General features: G+C 40.5%; 1 protein-coding gene across 2 annotated transcripts in view; it reads right to left on the bottom strand.

The window, feature by feature from the left end:
- Positions 1–22833, bottom strand: part of SMARCC1 (SWI/SNF related BAF chromatin remodeling complex subunit C1) — a 140033-nt gene that overhangs the window by 23814 nt on the left and 93386 nt on the right. For both annotated transcript variants that reach the window (XM_081072761.1, XM_081072762.1), the window contains exons 22-25: positions 19523–19578; positions 17951–18065; positions 17136–17290; positions 2153–2287 (exon numbers count right to left, since the gene is read on the bottom strand). In XM_081072761.1, the coding sequence (XP_080928887.1) occupies positions 2153–2287; positions 17136–17290; positions 17951–18065; positions 19523–19578 (461 nt within the window). The remainder of the gene's footprint in view (positions 1–2152; positions 2288–17135; positions 17291–17950; positions 18066–19522; positions 19579–22833) is intronic.

A 22833-nucleotide genomic window follows, 5' to 3' on the forward strand; every position in this document is an offset into this window, starting at 1 on the left:
ATATAATTAAAGTAATTATTAAAAATCCCCAGCACAAGGGACATTCAAGCGCCCAAGAGACACGGAGCCATCACACAGTGCCCTGGGTGTCTGGGAATCAGTGGCGAGAACTCGGGAGGGTCTGAGGACTCTGCTATTCCAGGTGGTGGTTCCATCTGGCACGTTAAAAGCTGGGGGATCTGCAGGTTTGTCCTCTAAAGACAAAGTGACTGAGAGCTGAGAAAAGAGCCCCCTGGCAATCTACTGTTCTGGAAATGCCCAGTTGGGGTCATGCCAATCTTCCAGGCTAACATGTCCGTTCTGCTTCATGAATGACAGACAGCAAGGCATCTGGGTGCCAGTGGGAACTACGCAATCATCACGTCAATTCTGTACGGGTCAATACTCCGTTTCATTACAGCCCCCTAAAAAAAAAAATCATGAAATGACGAAAGCGCAGCTTATTAGGGCTAAACACAAATACTCATTCCTCAAAGCTCCAGCTCACCTCTCGGAAGTTTTCTCCAATACTGTTTCCCCTCTCCCCACCTTCCAGGTATTCCTCCTTTCTGTTCCCATAGGAACCAAACACACTGTCTTTTGTTTCCCTGTCTTCCTCATTAAACTAAAGGAAGGACTTTTCCATTTTTCTAGCTCTGCCACTGATGCTCGCATACATTCATTCAACAGACACTTAAAACAGGGGCCTATGAGGTGCCAATTTTGTGTTTATAAAGACACCTGATAAGTTCTGCCCTCAGAGTGCCCACGTTGGTCCGGGAGGTAGACATGTGAATTAGCGATTACAGTACAGGAAGTGCTCTGTTAGGCTGCCAAGGCTGCCAATGGAGCCGGCCTGTCAGTCAGAGGTGCAGGGCTGAAGCAAGGAAAAGGGAGGCAGAGTTGGGAAAGGAGCCTTACTGGCAGGGGGGGCAGGATGTTCACAGGTGGCACAGAGAACAAGGCCAGGAGGGCAGCCTGCACGTGGTGTGGCATGGCTGGTGCACAGAGGGTGATGGAGGCAAGATGGGGTGGTTGGCAGCTCCCAGGGCAGGAGAGCGCCAGTGAGGGAACAAACACTTCTAGGCTCAGGGAACTGAGGTGGGATGGTGTAGGGTGTTCGCAGACTTCCTGAAGCAGCCTCTCCATCCTCCCGGGGCCAGAATACCTGTTTAAGTGGCAGAGCTGGTCTCAGGACAAAACGGAAAATGGGCTACTGTGACAGCTGCCAGGCTGCTCATTATGAGGGGTTTGCAGAGACTTGCTTGAACTGAGCCATAAGAAACAACTTAACAAATACAAACAGATCCTTAACATTCAAACTTTTCTGGGATGATCTTAAGATTCTACCATTTAGAGGTACCAATTACCAGTAACTCTTATGCAGATAAGAAGTCAAAAAAACCAGAGGGAAATAGTCTTAATTAAATCCTCAAATTTAGCCCATTGCTTAGAAAGGCACCAATTTCTTTTCTAGTCAACTCATGAAAAGAAATTTCTCCCAAGACCCGTTTTTCCCAAAATTCCCTTGAGATATCAAATGTTCCTCTTGCCTCTATGTTTCTTACTTCTTGTTGCTCCTTCTTTATTTTTGGCCTTTTCATAATTCTCTTCATCCTGTTTGGGTCATCCTAATATGAAAACTGTCTACTTCAGAGAATGCTGCTCAGGGGCCCAGTGTGGGCCGTCCCACCACCATACAGAGGAGAGGGAAGGAAGATTGCGGGCCTGGGTCAAGGCCAAGGAAGGTTTGGTTAAAAGGAATCACAGGAATACACCCCTAACTCCTCCTTTCTGATATTTGTATTGAAGAAGACAGGAAATCAAGAAAATCCTTGAATCAGGTAATTGATCTATAAGGATTCTACTTTATTGGTAACAACTAGGTAATAAAACAAGTCTAAAAGGGGAGAATTTGATGCCATCATGTATCGGGAAAGCTGATCGGTCTAAGAAGCTGGTATTTGGATAATTAGTTTCAGAATGTGAACAGAGTTCTTCTTACTTACCATCATTCCTGATAAACCTTCTGAAAGGGCAAAGCAAGGACAGAAGATAATTGTGCACAGAGACCAAGAGTGTAGGCTACCATCCGTCTCACCTAACTTGGATTCTATGAAAGGTGGTCAGAACTCAGTTGTCCAAAGGCCACTGTACAGTCCCCCATACTTACAGCCTCTTTCTCTCTGTCCATGATTGTTTCCAGCTCCTCAAAATGCCGAAGTTTGATCTCCAGTTTCTTCATCTGTGTTTCAACCAGGAGAGCGACCAGAGACTTGATCTTTCTCTCTTCCACGGCAGCCAGGTGCTAAGCACAAAAGATCATTCAAATTATTTAAACATCTGCTTAAAAAGGGTAACAAAATGCTGAGGTTGCTACTCAAAATGGGGATTAGGTAATTAAGAGCGGTGCTCTAGATATTCCCTTTGTATGTTACTACCAGACACTTATTTCAACTTAAAATGCCAACTGTCCCTGAATTTCTGGTCCTTATAGACATAAATCAGCTCCTTTAAAGGATTAAAAGAAAACCTTCGCATGGTGAACTTCTCCCTTCAAAGAGCGACCAAGGAGTAGAGGTTGAACCAAGGCCCTGATGGGCAGAGAGGAGGACACATTTGGCCTGGGGGGCACTTCTCCATTCACCAACCCCTCCCCTCCCACCGAGGTCCCACCTTCACCCTATACTGACCCTCCCCTCCCTCCTTGGGAACTGTCCAGGCGCAGGAAAGCAGTGGTTTCCTTCGGTACCCAACCATTCAGATGGAAAGCCTCTGCCTTCTCCCTGGTGAGTGGAACTGTGTACGGAGAGGAACGGTGAACAATATTCCATCCCTAGCTTGAGAAGAGGGTCCAGAGCAAGACAAACAAATACAGTACAAGATAGGCCACTACTCTGGAAGAATGTGCCACTCGCCTGCAACAGAACTCATGGTGAGTCCCACTCATGTGTCCTGCCCACTGAGCATCACACAGAGGAAGATCCACGTCACCCAGAGAAGATGAGGACCCCATTATTTGGCCAAGGCCCTGAATACCTGGCAAGGGAACCAATCCCACCCTCTCCAGGCATCATCTAAGCGCTTCTACAAACAAATGCCCAACACCGCTTAGCATTCACTTTTATTAATCTGCTAAATTTATGTGCTTATCCTGCTTCTATCCAACTTTTTGAGAACATAGAGAGGCAGTCTTATCGGTCTCTGCATTTCTTACAGAATCCAGAAGGAGTTCTACGCAGGAGGATTTTAATATAGGCTTTTGGAAGCTAAATGGATAGACAACACTTAAGAGTCTTATTTTTCACTTTTATAGTTGAAAAAGAGAAATGTAGTCTTAAACCATGGACTCATTTATTTGCACATAGATTCAGAAGTGTATGTACAAGGTGACGATAAGGTTTTACGTAAGAATCCACAGCTATTAATGATACGTTTGCATTCCTGCACTACGTCAATTACACCAAAAGTTTAAGTAAAGATTGCATGATTCTAAGCCTGCCATCAATGTATAGTGTCATGCAACTGATATTTCTGAATACGAAATTTATGCACATGGCATAAAACTGAAAGTTTACAAGGAGGCGTCACATAAAAAGTTAAGTCTCCTTTTCCTTGTATTTGCCTATCTGCCAGTTTCAATCCTTCAGAGGAGACTGATGTTATCATCAGTTCCTAGATCTATTTTTGTAAGAATGGAACTCTGCTGGCTTTGGCAGAAAATGTTTTATTTTCTTGCTAATGATTCAAGAACTCCCCAAGTAGTATGAAATAAATATGTCAAAATATTTCCTCTTAAAACTTAAGATCATGAGATTTCAAAGTAAAAAGAAAATAAACATTAAAAAAAAACCCAAAGCAAAGAAAAACTTTGGAAATTTAAGAATGTGAGACAGAGTGAAAATTCTGTTTCCAGAAAGGCAAACAAATAAAGAAATAGGTTTACACACAAAAATTTAAATTGTTATCAGATTTTTCCAAAGCAAACCATGGATTTTGAAGACAATGGGAAAATGCCGTCCAAATTCTGAGGGATGATGTAGTTTCAATCTAGAATTTCAAGTAGAGCAACTTACATGAATTAAGTGGAAGTTCAGAATAAAGACATATTCGAAACCAAGGACTCAGTAAATTTACTTCCTACACATTGAAAGATGTGCTCCAGTTAACCCAGTGAAAAACCAGAAAAAGACAAGGACATGAGATCCAGAAGTCATAGACTGAACCTAAGAAAGAAGCCCTAAGCTCACAGGGAGTCATTAACAGGCCAAAAGCAAATGGGACGAATGAAACAAGACTGGCAAGATGTTGATAATCTACCTGGATGGTGGGAATACAGAGTCAATATACTGTGTTGTCTAGCTTTGTACATAGTCCAGTAGTTCCGTAATAAAATTTAAAAGGGACTGGTGGGTGGGTCAACAGATGGTATTGGGACAACTGAATGTTCAAAGGCAAAATAATGAATTTGGACGCTATCTCACATCATACACAAAAATTCAGTAGATCATAGACATAACACTAAAAAATTCTTAGAAGAAAAAAATAGGAGTAAATCTGAACAATCTTAGGTTAAGTGAAAGATTTCTTAGACATGACACCAAAAGCACAAGTGATAAAAGAGATTGATAAATTGGACTTCATAAAAATTAAAAACATCTGTGCTTCAAAGGACACCATCAAGAAGGTGAAAACACAGCCCACAGACTATGAGAAAATATTTGTAAATTGTATGTCTGATGAGACTCGTACCCAGAGTATATAAAGAACTCTTATTTATAATTCATGCCTAGGGATGAGGTGATACTGGTAGAAACTTGAAAGACTTCAGACGCAGATTGGCCACCTACCTCAAGACACTGGCAAATTTTGAAGATGCAGAGGATGGGAAACTAAGAAACGAGGGTTAAGTAAGAACAGAAATTCCTGCAAACTCCCTTTTGAGGCAGTAAAGATTGCTTCAAAATCTCAGTCAGAAGTTCTGGAAAGTCACACCAGAGGAACAGGGTGATCCAGGAGGAGAATAACCGAACTGCCATCTAGATTCAACTCAGTCCTCCCCCTCTCAGTTCTGTCACCACCGCAGCGGGCTGAATCGTGTATACTGAATACATCACCTCAGGAGCATCTAAACTTTAGTTTTTTCGAGAGGCTATTAAGTCATTTATTGATTACACATGATAATGGATGACAAACAAGCTTCATTCCCATCTATAATTTTACCTCGTACCATAATTCAATTTAGATATATTGCACAGGAAGTACCAACAATCATTAATAACCAAATAAACTCCATGACTCTACTTGGGTGACCTTTCAATGATGATTTCCAGGTCACAACACAGTAACTGCCAACTGAACTACACCAATGTTTCTAAAGACAATAGTTTCTGCTCCCAAACAGGCTGTAAATAAATTTTAAATGGAGCCTGGCATCACCCTCAAGGAATTCTAACTTCATACTGTTGGGGTACTTTACCAAGATGGCTTCAGATTAGACTAACTTTACGCAGCACATTTTTAAAAAGACACGTTTATTCAGACTATTACTATATTTAGCAATCAATAGCATAGGTGCCCCAAAATAAAATGAAACAAAACACTACATCAAAACTCTTTGTTGGAATGCCTTACACTTTCCACAGACAGAAACTAAACCCACCTATTAGTCATAAATACAGTCCTTGCATTTTTTGCCCATACACGAGTATTGTCTCAAACATGTCTCTTTTGTAGTAACTAAGCCCTGCTACCACTGTGCTTGGCTGAGATCACAAATCTGTTGTAACCTGTAGCTTCCCTGTCACTTCGCTCGTTCTCTCCTGCTAAGCTTTGTTTTCCAGCAGTAATTAAAACCTTCTGCCACTGCCATAGCTACTGCTGCTATTGGAACCACAACAGACACCGTGGTTTCATGTTTGGCAAAGGAATGGCCTCCACAGGGGCCAGAGCTTCTGCCTCAAAGTTTCCTCCTTTCATGGGTCCAAAAACTGAACACTGATTGTTGTAATTGCCAAAATCAATGCAGTTTCTGCTGCCTCCAAAACTGTTTCATTCATGACCAAATCCATTATAGCTATCCCCACTGTCACCATATCCTCGCCACCACGACTGCCACGAAAGCCACTGAAGTTCCCTCCATGACCAAAGTTGTCATTCCCAACAAACCACCTCCTCGACCACCACCGAAGTTTCCAGAACGACTTCGACCTCTTTGGCTGGATGAAGCACTAGCCATCTGTCGCTTAGATAGGGCTTTCCTTAGTTGACAGTTACGGACATTCACAGCATGGTATTTTTGCATGACAATCTTGTCTGCTGAGTCATGGTCCTCCAAGGTTACAAAAGCAAAGCCTCTCTTCTAGCCCCTGTCTCGGTTGGTCATGATTTCAGTCACTTCAGTTTCCCCACGCTGTTCAAAACCATCTCTAAGGTAATGTGCTTCACTGTCGTCTTAATACCACTGACAAAAGTCTTTTCCGCAGTGAAGTGGGCACCAGGTCTTTGAGACTCTTCTCTTCAGAAAGCCCTCTTTGGTCCCACAACTCTTCATCCACCTTGTATGGCCTTCACGGCTGCATCCACTCCCTTCTCGGTGGCACAGGTGACAAACTCAGCCTTGAAGCGCGTGGTGTTTGGATCTCTCATCACCACACAGTCCGGGAGCACCCCCCGCACTGCTCAGAACAGCTCCTCAGACTCTCTTCGGATGTTTCAAAGCTCAAACCTCTGATGAGGAGCATCGCAGCTATTCGGGCTCTTTGGGAGACTCTGACTTAGACATGAAGACCGCGGGAGGGGAGACTTTAACCACACTACATGCAGCGTCCAGCGACAGAAAGCTCAACTTTTATACACATCTGGCATTCAATCAAACAAGCAGCTCCACAGATGGTACAGACACTAGACTTAGCAGGCAAGGACTTTAAAATAACTTAAGGTCACTATTTCGATAAGATGTAGAAAAATATGGATAAGAGAATTTCAACAATTTAGAATACATATGAGGTCGGACAATTAAGTTCGCGAACTCATCCTAGAAAAAGTACTACATACCTCACTGCTGAATATCACTACGGTCACCTTCGAAGTCCTCACCTTGGGAAGCTATGCTCCCATGCCAGCACCTAGTCCACCCTTTAAAGCAATTTTGGAACTCTTTCTGGAGTGGCCATCAGAGCTGCCATCATATTACCTTTCATGTCCTGAATGTCATCAAAATGTCTTCCTTTCAATATTTCCTTTACCTTCAGGTAAAGAAAAAAGTCACTGGGGGCAGATCAAGTGAGTAGGGAGGGTGATCCAATACAGTTGTTTGTTTACTGGTTAAAAACTCCCTCACAGACAGTGCTGTGTGAGCTGGTGCACTGTTGTGACGTAAGAACCATGAATTGTTGGTGAAAAGTTCAGGTCGTCTAACTTTTTCATGCAGCCTTTTCAGTACTTCCAAATAGTAAACTTGGTTAACTGTCTGTCCAGTTGGTACAAATTCATAATGAATGATCCCTCTGATATTAAAAAGAGGTTAGCAACATTGTCGCAACATTGTCACGAACATAACTGTCAGACCTCGTATAATACATGTATGTAAAAATAAACATATACCTGACTGAGTATATGACTAAATAATATAATAAGTGAAATAATAACTCAATGATTAGGTTTAAAAGCAGACTACTGAACTGACAGGTTAACAAAAAATATTCAAACTGCAGGAGAGTGAAAAGAATAAAAAAGAAAACCAGAACCAAGCATAAAAGACCTGGGACATACACAAAAGGTATAATATTTATGTAAATAGAATCACAAGGGAGGATAGAAAATGAGGTAGAAGGAACATTTAAAGAGGCAAAGGGTGAGAATTTCCTAAAACAGATGAAACAAATCAACAGAGAGATTCAAACTTAAACTTCAAAGAGAAAATTCAAGAAAAAATTCGTATCAAGGTACAACACAGAGTACTGAAAACAAATTAGATCATCTTAAAAGTATCCAAAGGGGGAGAAAAAAGAACACTTTACCTTCATTCAATAACCTCCAGTGACACAATAATGAGGATTATAGTTGGCTTATTAACAGTTACAATGGAAAATGGCATGGTATTTTGTAAATGGGGAAAAAAAAACCCCAACAAAAAAACCCAACCCTGCCAACTTGGAATTCTACACCTACTGAAAAGATGCACTTCAAAAATGAAGGTGAAATCAAGACTTTTTAAGAGATACAAAAGGAAAGTCACTGATAACTGGACTGAGCACTAAGAAATTCTAAAGGGAGTTCTTTGAACAGGAGGAAAAAAAACCTATTCCATTTAAGAAAACATTGAAATGGAGAAAGAAACTAGACATAGTCAACAGGGAAAGGTGAATTATGTTCCATTATATTAAAGAAGTGGTAAAAATAATTTGGATTTAATTCAAGAATGCAACATGTAATCATTAGGAAAAAAACTAATAACCAAAATATGTAATTAACAAGATCACAGGAGAAAATAGAATAAAATATATTGGATTAATTAAAAATAAGATGTTACTTTGGAGGAAATTGGTGACTAGTACACAGGACTGCTATATAGTATTTTTTCAATTTCTATGAATCTATAGTTATTTCCAAATAAAAAGTGGGAAGAAAAAAAGAAAAAAAAAAGTGGGAAGAAAATAAAGCCTGCCCAAGGCTACACAACTATCATGTGGCAGGAAAGGGATTAAAACCAGTTTGAAGACGCTTTTAAAGAGTCTTTTATGTCTCCTTCATGTGAAGTAGAAGAGATACTGAATAAGCGACTGTCTAGGCAAATGTTATTTTATTTAAGCCTCATGCATGAAGGGTGGCTTGATTATGCTTAGAATTGAAATTGGACCACCTTAAGTCCTTAGATATGTTTTAAAATGTTCTTCGATAGTTTTATATGTACTTGCCTTGTCTCCGTCCACATTAAGAGTTTTCTGCCACTCCAGCCAGTGAACGTGACTTCTCTCATTAAGCTGTATGGCGCAAAGGTTAATAGGAAAGGGGGCGGGGAGGCCAGACTGCTTACTGCCTGTGCAGTCATGGCTGAGAAGTTACCTTGCCTCTCTGTGATTGTTTCCTCCTCTGTGAAACTGGACAACTGTACCTACATCAGGATGGTTGTGAGGACACACACACAGAATGATAGTAGGTGCCTGACACTTGTGAGCTGTAATAGTGCTGGGATGTTGGAAGACCCTCCTCTACCTGTACTGGACCAGTTCTAACATGTCTTTAAGACTTGGCATTAGGTATCACCTGCTCTGGGTAGCTTCCTGCATCATGGCTCCCAAAGCCTCAGGAAAGTACTTGGAACTGCATTTTATCTATTCACTTGACTTCCTCTCCCAAGAGCCAAGGCCGAGAAAAGCCCCATATTTATGTACCTTTGGCAATTTCAGAGAGGGAGTAAATAAGGGCACGAAGTGGGAAATAGAGAGGACAGGGAGAAGAGGCAGCCTAGAATTCATCTGTATCTGAGGTTAGAAAAATCACTGGAAATCTCCAGAAGTAAACCTGGGCACTTTGAAGTGAAGGATGAGATCATGACCAGCAAATTGTGGCCTTCAAACTACAAAAGTAAATTTGAATAAAAAATTTAGGGAAAGGAAAAAAATAAACAAAAAAAACTTGTACCTCTAAATTTTATGAGTTTATTATTAAAGATTTATAGAATTATTCACTCTGACCTCTAAGCAGTTTTTTTAATTATCAAAATTACTCCACCTCAAGTATAAGAACTATTCACTGGTGTGGTTAATGACATTGGGTTTTGAGTGGAAACAAGAGAAAAGAACCAAAGTTGCACATTAAGTTTGGCTTTTTCATTATTTCAAGTCTTAATATTCTGACTTTATACAATTACTAAAACCAAATGACTGCATCTTCCCATCTTTCTCCATCTTGCAAACCTTACTTATAAGAGGACAAATGCAACAGTAGGTTTCTCTGAAAGAAGGAGCTTGCTCCTGCGCACTGTCTCCCTTTCTGAATTTTGCTGATTGAATCCTAATACATTGGTTAACGTGACATGTCTCTATGTACTGTATTTCTAGATCTATAGGAAAAACCTCTTTTATATTGATTTAAACATCCGTGACTATCATACTTTTACTGGTAAGAAATCCTTTCTAATCTGGAAGAAGGCAAGAGAGCAACTTCTTTCATAGAACAGCATACTTCCTGCTACCAAGACTTGAAAACACTTTGCTAATTTATGGATTTGGTGTACCAGTTGAACCCAGCAGAAGTCAAAGAGGCTTAGAAACTGACTTTGAAGGAAATTACAAAGGCTTCATGGGGTCCTGAAATGATTAGATAAATGTTACCAAGCACTGGGGGAAAATAAACAAATAAAAAATAAAAAATAAATTAATGGATCCAAATATTACTCATGTTTGCTTTAAGAAAAAAAAATTCTTAGAAGATGGTAAAAGTGAGAATTGTTGGCATACATTATGGGACTAGGGGGAAATACTAGGTTTACTAAGCACTGATGCCATTTTAGACACCACGGTGTATTTTCATGCTGGGTATTTTCATGCTACTTCTTTTACTTCTAATAATAACCTACCCAGAAACACATTATCTCCATTTTATTAGGTTGGTGCAAAAGTAACTGAGGTTTTTGCAATTATTTTTAACCTTTTAAACCAGAATTACTTTTGCACCAACCTAATATATAGAATGCAAATAAAGCTCAGAGAAGTTAAATATCTTGCCAGGGTCACAGTTAAGAGAGCTGGGAACTGAATTCAGTTCTGAAGTGCCTAGAAACAAAACTGAGTAGTAAGAAAGGTGACACACTGAGAGTTGGGGAGGAGTTAATAGTACTGTATAAAACAGTCTTGTATAAATGTTTTCTTCTTTTTCCTGTTATTTTTTGGATCTTAAAAATTAGAAACTTAAAACCACAATTGGTATACAACAGGTACTTTAAAAAAAAGGTATGTTTTTTGAGCTAGCCATTGGGTTTTCAATTGTAAAACATATGAAAATATTTTTATTAGATAGGAGAATCTTATCAGATTATACTTCTCTATTGATTGGGATTACCGTATTCTAAGTATGTAGATCTGGGTTTCGGTTTTTGTTCTGCCAACAACTAGTGACATAACTTTCGGTTTGTCATTAACTTCTGTGGGTCTGTTTCTACATCTATGAGATGAAGGAGAGTTCAACAAACTCTAAAATCATTCTTTGATGTTACAAATGAAATGTCTGTTGGTAGGGCTTAAGTGATCTATTCAGGCAGTAATCCATTTATAAACACACCTGTGTGAAAATCAAATATGCAAAAGTAGAATAAATTTACGTGTTTTAAGTGTGGATATATGTGTGAAAAGGAAAGTTTTATTCCAAGAAATTTTGAAACAGGATATAATCTCTGATTAGAGCTCAACTAAGACTTACTCCTCAAGGTGACACTTTCAGCATTTTATACAGTCTTTAAATGTACAGTCTAATAACTCAACTCAAATGATTATATGAGGTTCAAGGATAACGGGTTGATCATAAGTTCCTAAGGGACCATCCATATCTATTTTAGGCCTCAAATCTAGTATTATAGTAGCGTCCGGCACATAACGAGAACTCAAATACTAGTTTAATGAATAGTCAAAGTATGGCACTTTCCAGCTGACAGTTTGCTTTTTTATACTTTAACTTAATTGAAGCTTACAATAATCTTACCCAAAATGCAAGACTTCTGCGGCAAACAAAATGATACAGACTCAGAAAAGTTATTTTAGTTGCCTAAGATTAAGAGACTAGTAAATGGCAGAGCTGGAACTACAATTTAAAATTCCAATCCAAAGGCCGTTCAGTTAACTCCCAATACCTAATAAGAACAAATGATATGCTAGTGGATAGTTTCCGGGGGAATTCTTAGAAGGGACTTGTGGGAGATTAAAGATGGCCACAAACACATTGGTCTTCCTTCCATCAAGAAGTCGGGTCTATAACCTGTCCTCCTGAATTAGGGCAGGCTCTCTTAACTGCGTTGCCCAATAGAAAATAGTGCCATTTTCCAGTTCCCAGCCTGAGAACGTCATGTCTTATCTCGTGGAATGTTCTTTCTGGGAGTCACAAGCTGCAATGCAAGAAGTATCATCACCCTGCTAGAGAGCACAGGGAGAGACGCCGAGACTACCTGGAGAGACAGGACACAGCTACCCTGCCAAGGACAGGACTTGAAGGAAGCTGCCTTAGACCCACTGGATAAACCTACCTATGAGGTGACTACCACGAAATGACTCAACTAATACCACATGGGATCAGAGGGCAGAGTGTCGAGGGTTTAGATGGCACACCTTCCATCTAGAGGTGTGATCTCCGATGCCGTTATTTTGAATTCGGATAGAACCTTTGACCAGTAGAGGTGGGTAGAAGTTGTGCAGTGCCAGGTAGGGCCCAAGTCAAAAGACACTTGCAAGTTCTCCTTGTCACTTGGGACACTTTTATCTGTTACAAGCAGTCACGTAAAAAGCCCAACTACTCTGAAACCACCCTCATATGAAGAAGTCCAAGAAAACGCTTAGATGGTCTGTATGGAGACAGTGACGCCAGCCAGCCCTGGGGGTCTAGGCATATGGCCTAAGGGAAGTCGCTCAGGCCTCAGCAGCAGCTCAGCCATGAGGGGAACACGGAATGAACAGAGCCAATGCCACAGGGAGCAGAGTTTTCCCAGCTGAGTGAGTCTACCCGAGTTTCTCACTTGTAAAAATCATGAGACACAACAAAATGAGTATGGTTTTAAGCCACTAGGTCTTGTGGTAGTTACACAACCATGGATCACTGCAGCAAGAGCAATCACTGCTGATGCTCAGGCGTGGATTCTAGAAGGGTCTGGTAACAGTGATAACCAGAGCCTTCCAAAAGAAGGTCTACCGAGAGAGCCCCAACCCTGCAAACCGCGGCTTTAGAAAACCTAAGAATGATGAGGTCTCAGAGTGTGTTGTGATGTATGGAATGCAGGAGAATCAGCCTAAAAAATTAATTAGGGACGGCCGGATGGCTCAGTTGGTCAGAGCGTGAGCTCTGAACAACAGGATTGAGGTTCGATTCCCACATGGGCCAGTGAGCTGCACCCTCCACAACTAGATTGAAGACAATGAGCTGCCGCTGAGCTTCTGGAGGAGCGGCCTGATTGCTCAGTTGGTTAGAGTGTGAGTTCTCAACAACAAAGTTGCTGGTTCAATTCCCGCATGGGATGGTGGGCTGTACCCCCAGCAACTAAAGATTGAAAACGGCTACTGGACTTGGAGCTGAGCTGCGCCCTCCACAACTAGATTGAGGACAACGACTTGGAGCTGATAGGTCCTGGAAAAACATAGTGTCCCCCAATAAAATTAAAAACAAACAAAAAACCCCACAAAAACTAATTAATGATAAGAAAGAAGTAACTTGATCGGAATAGAGTTGAGGTAACAAAGCAATGATTCTAGCTGGTGCTAACGTGTTTCCCTGATTGTAAGACCTAGCTGGACAATCAGCTCTAATGCATCTTTTGGAGCAAAAATTAATATAAGACCCAGTCTTATTTAACTATAGCAAAATAAGACCGGGTATGATATGATATGATAAGAAACATAACATAATGGAATAAAATATAAGACTGGGTCTTAATATTAATTTTTGTTCCAAAGGACGCATTAGAGCTGATTGTCCAGCTAGGTCTTATTTTAGAGGAAACTTATAAAAGCAGCGTCTATTTCGTCAGGTAAGTGAACAGGTTAACTGTAGGCAAACTGATCAAATAGTCAATTTTTCCATCTGTCTTTTCTCCCTAGTTTCATCAAGTAAAAGATATGGTATCAGTAATCAATGCATATAGTGTAAATCAATTTCAATCAATGCTTATCTGGTAAAGCCTTGTGACTGAAATGTACAATGAAAATTTTCCTATCTCAAGAAAATTTTAGGCATAAGGAAGTAAAAGGTATTTTTGAGGCGTAAGAAAGACTCTGCTGCTCCAGAACTAACACCCAGTTACCTTGAAGACACCCAACTTTAGCCATTTTAGGGTATACAGGCATGGGGTGGTGGAAGAATAAGTCAGAAGGAAATGTCTGCGGTCCTAAGAAAATGTGATCTTTGCTATCCTGGAAGAACTGAATCCTGCAGCTGAAAAACAAAACATGTTCTAATTTATTCCAGCAATAGTTCTGGACTTTTCCTTCCAGATAAACCTAATCACCCAGATGGAAGGGATCCAGGGCAGCCAGCCAATGAAGTTCCTTTCTGTTCCCACATACCAACCTTCAGGTGAGTCAATTCACAGTTTGTCAGTAGGTGCAATGAAAATAGGACATGCTGCCGCCGAGTCCCCCATGGGAAGGCTGGAGAAAAGCCAGGAAGCATGCCACCCTGCCTGTGCTGGGGCTAGATCCAGAACCTCTAATTACCACTCCTGTCCATGACAAACAATTAAAATGTATCAGGAAAACTCCTAATAACAAAGCTGTTTATAGATACTGAAGAAGAAAAAGAGAATAAGAGAAAACTTGGATTGGCTAGATAAGTTGTACTGATTACAGTAATTTAAGTGACTTCCTTACCCCTTAATTACCATGTAGCACAAAAATGATTATGTGTGCTGTGAAATGTACCAGACCCAGCTGTAAGTGGCACTGAACAGTTCATCTGTGCCAAGTCACATCACGTCACACGAGCATCCGTACGTATCACTCTCACAAAGTGGTAGAAAACCTGGGAGTTTTGAGAATAAAAATCTAAGTTCCCAGGTATTAGAAATAAGAGTGGGTGATGATGAGGGAGTAAAAATTCAGTGACCTGGAAAAAAAATGTTCTTTGGACATTCTTGTGTGGACTATCTAAGGGCCAGAAAAACCGACCATAAGAATGGCTTCTCTGCATTGAAGGAGTCAAACAGCTGTGGCAAGGTGGTCAGTGGTGCACAGAACACAGGCTTTTGTTTGCAAAGTTGCACATATTCACAGCTATAAGGTCATCACATTTTCATCAGCTATGAAAACATCATGAAGAATTCGTCCAACTTTTTATGGAAATCTACCATTTTAGTTCCTTCTTTGGCAACCTAGAATGAGGCACACAGTGGTACAGAGAAGAGAAATAATGAAAAGGAGGAGAGAACCGTCCTCTGTGAGAGAGAAGAGAGGCTCAGCTGGAGACCGACTGGGTTCTGTCAAGCAGCACTGCAAGAAACAGTCCAGGACGGACAGAGGCAAGAAATAATGCTTAAGAACTGACAAGTGTCCTGATCAGGAAAAACTCCTGAATTCCCTACTAAAGAGTTTGAAATTTTAGTCTGAGAGAGAGAGGGAGGTTATCTATTGAAGTACTGTGCTCACATTTGTATTTTTAAAGATTCTTCTGCATATGATTCCATTTATATGAAATCAAAACGGGAAACTAACCCATGGTGTTAAGAGACCAGCCAGCAACTGCTCTTACAGGAGGTAGAACAACTGGAAAGGAGTCTGAGGAAGCTTTGGGAGGACTGGTAATGATATGTTCTTGATGTAGGTGCTGTTTGTGGGCTCCGTCTGAAAAATTCACTAGTTATATAGATGTACCCACTCATTTGAATGTAAGTTATAACTCAATAAAAACTTAAAAAACAAAGATTACTTTGGCTGAAGAATAGATAATGGAATGAAGCAGACAGGCAACAGATGATGGGAGGGGCCTAAGGGAGTAATGAAGGGTTGGGCATTATCAGATGAACTAAAGCGCCATGAAGGATTTGATTTGGTGGCTAAACAGCTACAGAAAATGAAGAAGTGGGAGAATGAAGAAGTCCAAGATGAGCGGAAGCTGCAGGCTGGAAGATTGGATAGATGGCTATGCTATGCCCTGATAAAGGGCAGAAAAGAGGGAAGCCCTCCTGGCCTCCAGCATCTCATTTATAAAAAGAGAAAGTATACCCAAGACAATCCTTAAGGTCTGATAATAGTATAAACAGTAAGAACTTGAACAGCTCACAGATAATGAGATGCCAAAAAAGCACAATCTGGCAGAAGACAAAGAGACTCAAAAAAATGCTTCCAGTGAAGGAGGAAAACCAAACAACTGTGAAAAAAACACCAAAATTGGTGTCTACCATCAGTATTCGCTTATACAAGGGCACACTTCAAAAATTCCTAGAGGCGGGGGTGGTAGAGAAGAGAGCCCCCAAAACTGCGCTGAAGGTCAGGAGGCATGTTTGGAAGACCGACAAGTGTAAACATCCAGGAATACATCAAGCTACTATAACAGAACAATCAGAAGAGCAGAACTGTGGCCTGTAAACACGCCTCCCCTGCTGTCTACACCTATGTCTGATGGGTAGACACTGCAAACAATGGTTTGGTGGCTGGAACTGGGCCATCTATGGGTTCCTTATAAAACATGCTCCACAGATGAAACACTGCAGAAGTAGTTCGCAGCAGCTGAAGGGTCTGGGAAATTAGGGGCCAAGCAAGAACATCTTTACCAAAGGATTAAGAACAGTTCAAGATAAAACCATTAGGTATGTTCCAGCAACTACTGCTTGAAATGCGGTAACCTATAGTGGAAGGAAACTGCTTGTGAGGGTAAAATGGTGAAGGGGTTAAAAAGTTTTTTAAAATCACATATTCATGCCTGGAATGCTTTAAAATGGTAAATTAACAAGCAGGGAAAATAACATTCTCTTTTCTTCTTAAATATGCTGTGAATCCAATACTGTGTTATAAATAGAGCAAGCCACCCCCAGAAAAGCTGGCAAATTCAAGAAGAAAAAGAGCTATTTCAGGTTTCCTCGCTCTCCTTTCAGTCTGTAAGAGCAGGGTAAAGTATTTATACAAGGAAACAGATTTTTGTCTCAAAAATCAAATATTTCAATCTGGTAGAAATTGGAACAATAGTCCATCAAATTAGACTTTAATGTCTGCCTCCACTCTCTGCAGTCTTCCCAAGGCTGGGTGACACGATGGCTGTGTCGAAGGCCGTCCCTTTCAGGAGCAGGTGTGCCTTCCACCGTCCTCCTTCTGCCTGTGGAATTCTCAACCTAGAGATGCCTCAAGCGAACAGTCATCTCCTTTTGGGCACAAGGCTCTTTATACTAAATGCTCCCCAAGAACCTAAAAACAACACAACCGTTCATGGCTTAAGAGCGCACTGGAAAAGAGCTGTCAAGGGCAAACCTTGGCTTTGGTTGCAGCTGAGGCAAGAGCAGCTGCTGCGGCTGTGGCGACGTTTCCTTCAGAAATTTCATGTTCTACTTTCTTCTTCCCAATATCACTTTCTCGTTCTTTACAAGTATCAGTGAGTTCCTTGTTCTCTTCAGTCTCCTTTTCTTCTGGAAAAAAATGAATAAATAAAATAACTCAGAAAGCTTTATTAGCAGTGCGCCCCATCTCAAAAAGCCACCGACTTCTCACTTCTGCCACATGACAAATGAGGACTGATGTTACAAAGAGACCTTTTAAAGATTTTTGCTGAACCATCCCATGCATGTAAGTCTGCCTCTATCTGAGACAGATTTGCTAAATAGTACACTTTGTCTTTCCTTCCTTTCTCTAAGCTGTGTGTAGTCCCCTTGGATATAAAGAAAAATTCAGGGGAACTAAGAGCTAAGACCAACATGTTTGTCCCTTAATCAGTGAAATGCCCTGGGAAATCCCAGGGTCTGGAGGAAATCAGAAAAGCCAAGAGAGCACTTCCGCAAGCTTCTGCCAGGCACGATGAGATCTGCCAGCAACTGACACTGAACATGAAATGGCAGGTCTGTGTGGTGACCAACTTATCTGTCTGTATACTACTGAAAACCATGCAGCTTCTAGCATTAGTACTGCTACCTACTTACCATATAAAACTCAAACTGCGTATTTATTGTTACATTAAGAAACAAACTAAAAATAAACGAGGAATTATTCCTAAACAATTAAAAACTGCCCACATTTCTCCAGTGGCCTTTACAGTTTCATATAACAAAGTTTAAAGACTTTCCTCAAATTACCTGATTTGGCGTCCTCACTAACTTCACTATCTTGTTCCTTCTCACTATTTTTTTCATTTTCTCCATCTTGTGCTTTATCACCTTCATCCGTTTCATTTTCCCCTTTGTTTTCTGCCTGAAAGGAGTAGAAGCAGATAGAGAGTGAGTAAAAAACGGCCCCTTTACAAGTGATATAGAACAGAATAACTAAAAGTTCTCTTATTTTTGACAAAAAGTGGACTAGGTTCAAAAGGGCCTTAGAGAGAAACGCTGGAATAGAAATTAATAAATTCAGAGAAATAACTTTCACTCCCTCAACACCTGCGTGCTCGCTCCCCAGACAAGCCGCCCCCAGGGACAGCGGCCCTGCCCCCTCTGCATCCTCTGCCATAAGGCCACGGTTACAGCACTCAAAGGAATGCCAGGGGAATTCATTTATATTATTGATCGGTTAAATGGAGAACTACATAATAAATAAATGATCAGATTATTGTCCAAAAGGACTAAGAGCATCTATAATGCACAATACCAACCAAGAAGAAAAATGCAATGCTGCTGAACTAGAAAGGTGACAAAGCCCTGCAACACAGCCACTTGCCAACGGTTTGTAGCAAGAGCCACAACAGAGCAGCAGTGAGCATGCTCGCTTTGGGGACCAAAAACTTCAATTCCTCTGGTCAACATTTGGGATCATCTGCTGACTTTGAAATCCCTGTAACCCTGGAAAAACCTGTAATATCACCTATAAAATGAAAAGACTATCACTGACTTGATGAAACTGTTTTAGGAATGAGATGAATTCATAAATGTAAAGTACAAAGCACAGTATTTGGAACATTGTAAGAATTGTAATTAATTTTACTCTCATCCTCTTCTTACCTATGTATAACTTTAAAACACCTCATGTAATTTGAGACCGCAAATCTCTGCTTTTATCTTTCCACTCACATAGTGACGGACTGCTCTCATGTATTCTGACCTTGAAGACTAATGTCCTGCCCCTAGTGCACTTGCACTTATGCCTCTATGGGTCAGGGATCACGTTTAGTACACACGGCATTTCGATGCCCTCCACACACTGGCTTCAGTGTTTTCCCTCTGCCACCAGTTGGAATCTTTGATTCCGTATCCTCCATTTTAATCTCTCTAGTTCTACCTGCTCTTTCAAATCTACTTCAAATGCCATCTTCTCAGTAAGTCTTTCCTAAGTATCTTTCTGCTGGCAGACAACTTTCTTAAAAAATCCCTTAATCTTCTATAATTCTCTTCTGACACAAGGTTAGGACCTAAACCCTGTAATTCAATATTCCTAAGAACTACGACTCTTATATTCACATTCCCAAATGTGCCTGAAAAGGGTACTAAAAAAGAGGTAGGGAGAGGATAAATGTTCACCCAATGAATAAATGAAAAATGTCCTATATTATGTTTTGAGAAAACTATCCCTTAAAACCCAGCAAAGTCCAAATGGCTAATAGAATTATTTACAGCCCCTATGAGGGACTAAAGGTCAGAATAAACCCAAACCATTATGCCCTGAAAGGCATCCTCTCTGTGGCTTTTCTGTTGTGGGGGAATTCAAACAGGCTTCACCTTCTCAGGCTGCTGACCATCAGTATCTGTTTCCATCTTTTCCTCTTCAGTTCCTTCTACAAATTAAAGAATAAAAACAAGTAATACAATACAGAAAAAAAAGTAAAAGGTATATAGCTATGAGACTGTCTGAAATACAACTACACACGGTATTATGGATGAGTCTCACAACCGTACGGTTGGTATAAGAAGTCTAATACAAAAACAATACACACTTTATGATTCCGATAAAGTTCAAAAATACGTGTTAGAAATCGGACAGCAGTTAACCAGGGAAGGGGTGCAAAATCAGAAAGCAGATTTGAGGGGAAGGTCCTAGGGTGACAATCTGTTTCTTGATCTTGGGGCTATTTTACTGATGGGTTTCACTTTTCTGTATGTATTAAAAGTCAAAATGTTTTTCAAATATATGGTGATGGAAGGAGAACTGACTCCGGGTGGTGAACACACAATGGGATTTATAGACGATGTAATACAGAATTGTACACCTGAGGTCTATGTAAATTTACTAACAATTGTCACCCCAATAAATTTAATTAAAAAAAAAAAAGTCAAAATGTTTTTAGTAAAAAAGGCAAAAATACTTTTGTTATTATTTAACAGAGACTTCATGAGTCAGGTACTGGAGAAGCAATGCTTAGCTAGATATTCCCCGAAACCGAAGAGCGTCATGTTCTGGCGGGAGAGGACACAGCCAGCACACATGCGCACATGAGGTGCTGAGGAAGCAACGAGCTCAGTCAGGGAAGGACAAACAACTGCATAAGCATCTCCCAGGCAGACACGACTGGGGGTGTGCAGGTACAGGGAAGGTCATTTCAAGGCAAAAAGACAAAGACTCAAGGGTGCAGGGGAAATGTAAGTCACCAGTGACGACCAGAAAAGGAGGACAGAGAAGAGAAATCAGAAAGAGAGAGATAACGCCACCTAATGAACACTCTGAATGTGGTGGTCAACAATATCCCACAGATAAGAAGTTAATAGAGATTTTTAAAACACAATCAGATAAATATTTTTGGTTTTAGAAATTTATACAGAAACAAATATTTCAAACATAATGAGGGTTTGCTACAATTTTAAATAAAAGCATTCAAATATCCTATAGCTTAATTATCCTCTTATAAATGATAAGACTAACAGTATTTACACACAATGAGAATACGAATATGTAAACATAGTTAAACAAGTATGTTTAAAACTAACAGTGTTAAAGTTATTGAGTAGGAAAATCCCGTTCTCTAATTTTTGAGGATGAATCAGATTACCTCCCGAGTTAAGACTGACTAGGAATTCCCAGGGACATATTTTGGGACACTGGGAATCTCACATAAGGATCACCACCTTACAAAAAATGCCCTAAGTCTACAAGACCAGAAGCTGGACCAGAGTATGGAAGAAATAGGAGCAGGGTCACCGAGACACAGTTGCTTGCAACAGCTCCCCCCGAGAAAGCTGAGCCATGGATTAGCCAGGTCCAGGGCAGGGAAAGGAAGCCTGGGTTCCTACACAGAGCCAGCCACAAGGGTGGCCAATGTGACTTCAAGCCAATGGAAAGCCCTGGCTACGAGAAGCAGAATCCTCTGCAAGCAGTTTTTTCTAATACCCATTTTAGCCAAGATGATGCCCAAGTCATGAACTCAAAGAACAAACACCAAGAAAGGAAGCCACTAAGACTGACCAGAAACATTAATCAACAGTTTCAGAACCCAACGAGATCTGTCAGATCCTGAATGGAGAACAGCCATGGATGCAATATGTAAATAAATAACACACAGAATCACAAAGATCTCTCATCAACAACAGAATGTTAGAGATAGTCAAAGATTTCAAAAAATAATCAAAACATCAAAGCAGTGTTAGGTAAGTGAAGAATTACAAGACCGTAAAACATGCCTAAAGAAACGACCCATACAAGGACAGGAAGCATGGAAAACTATGTGACGCAAAAATGAATCCAAGGGACAGCTGCCCTTCCAGGTAATATAAGACAATATAGGCATTCAGAACAGAGCGTTATTAGAAAGAAAGAGTAACAACCTAACGAAGAAAAGGTTAAAATCACCAGAAAACTATTCAGTTTTTATATTTTGAGGACTCTATTAAATGTGTTAAACTATATATAGTAAAAACTGACAGAATGTCAGAGAAAACGAAAATGTACATCACAGTGGGCGATTTGAACGTATTTCTCTCAATTAAGATATACAGAGCACGTGAACACAGCAAGGTGGTTCTAATGTATATGTGTAAAATTCTATACCCACCAATTATAGGATACATACATACATAAATTAATATAAAGCTCACATGGAACATTTAATAAAAATTGATCACAAATTAGGTCATAAAGCAAGTTTTTGCAAATTTCAAAGTCAATGACATTTTCTCACCAAGTTCTTTTACCACAATACACTGAAATTAGAAGTTTGAAACATACAGATAAATGTCTTGGTGCTTAGAAATGTAGTTAAGGGAATCAGTAAAAATAGCACCTAGAAGGAAGTAAATATAAAGCCTACTTAGGCTTATATCAGAAAAGAAAAAAGGTTCAAAGTTCATGAGCTGTCCTTTTTAAGAAAGCAGAGAAAGAATAACAGATTACGTAGGGGAAAAAAATAACAAGGGTAAAAATCAAAGAGTAAAAATCAAAGAACTACAAAAAAAACCACAACAGAGTTTAAAAATATACAATAGAGTCAAGATACCCAAAACTTAGTTCTTTAGGGGCTGGCCCGGTGGCTCAGGCGGTTAGAGCTCCATGCTCCTAACTCCGAAGGCTGCCGGTTCGATTCCCACGTGGGCCAGTGGGCTCTCAACCACAAGGTTGCCAGTTGAATTCCTCGAGTCCCGCAAGGGATGGTGGGCTCCACCCCCCGCAACTAAGATTGAACACGGCACCTTGAGCTGAGCTCCTGGATGGCTCAGTTGGTTGGAGCGCACGTCCTCTCAACCACAAGGCTGCCGGTTCAACTCCCGCAAGGGATGGTGGGCTGTGCCCCCTCCAACTAGCAAAGGCAACTGGACCTGGAGCTGAGCTGCACCCTCCAAAACTAAGACTGAAAGGACAACTTGAAGCTAAATGGTACCCTCCACAACTAAGATTGAAAGGACAACAACTTGACTTGGCAAAAAGGCCTGGAAGTACACACTGTGCCCCAATAAAGTCCTGTTCCCCTTCCCCAATAAAATCTTTTAAAAAAAACACAAAAACTTAGTTCTTTAAAATGATTAATAAAATTGATAAATCTCTAGTGAGAGATCCAAGAAAAGAGAGAGAAGACACAAATATATTAGAAATGGAAGAAAAGGTC

This window comes from Rhinolophus hipposideros, assembly GCF_964194185.1.
Source record: "Rhinolophus hipposideros genome assembly, chromosome: 14".
In the NCBI taxonomy this organism is placed as follows: domain Eukaryota; kingdom Metazoa; phylum Chordata; class Mammalia; order Chiroptera; family Rhinolophidae; genus Rhinolophus; species Rhinolophus hipposideros.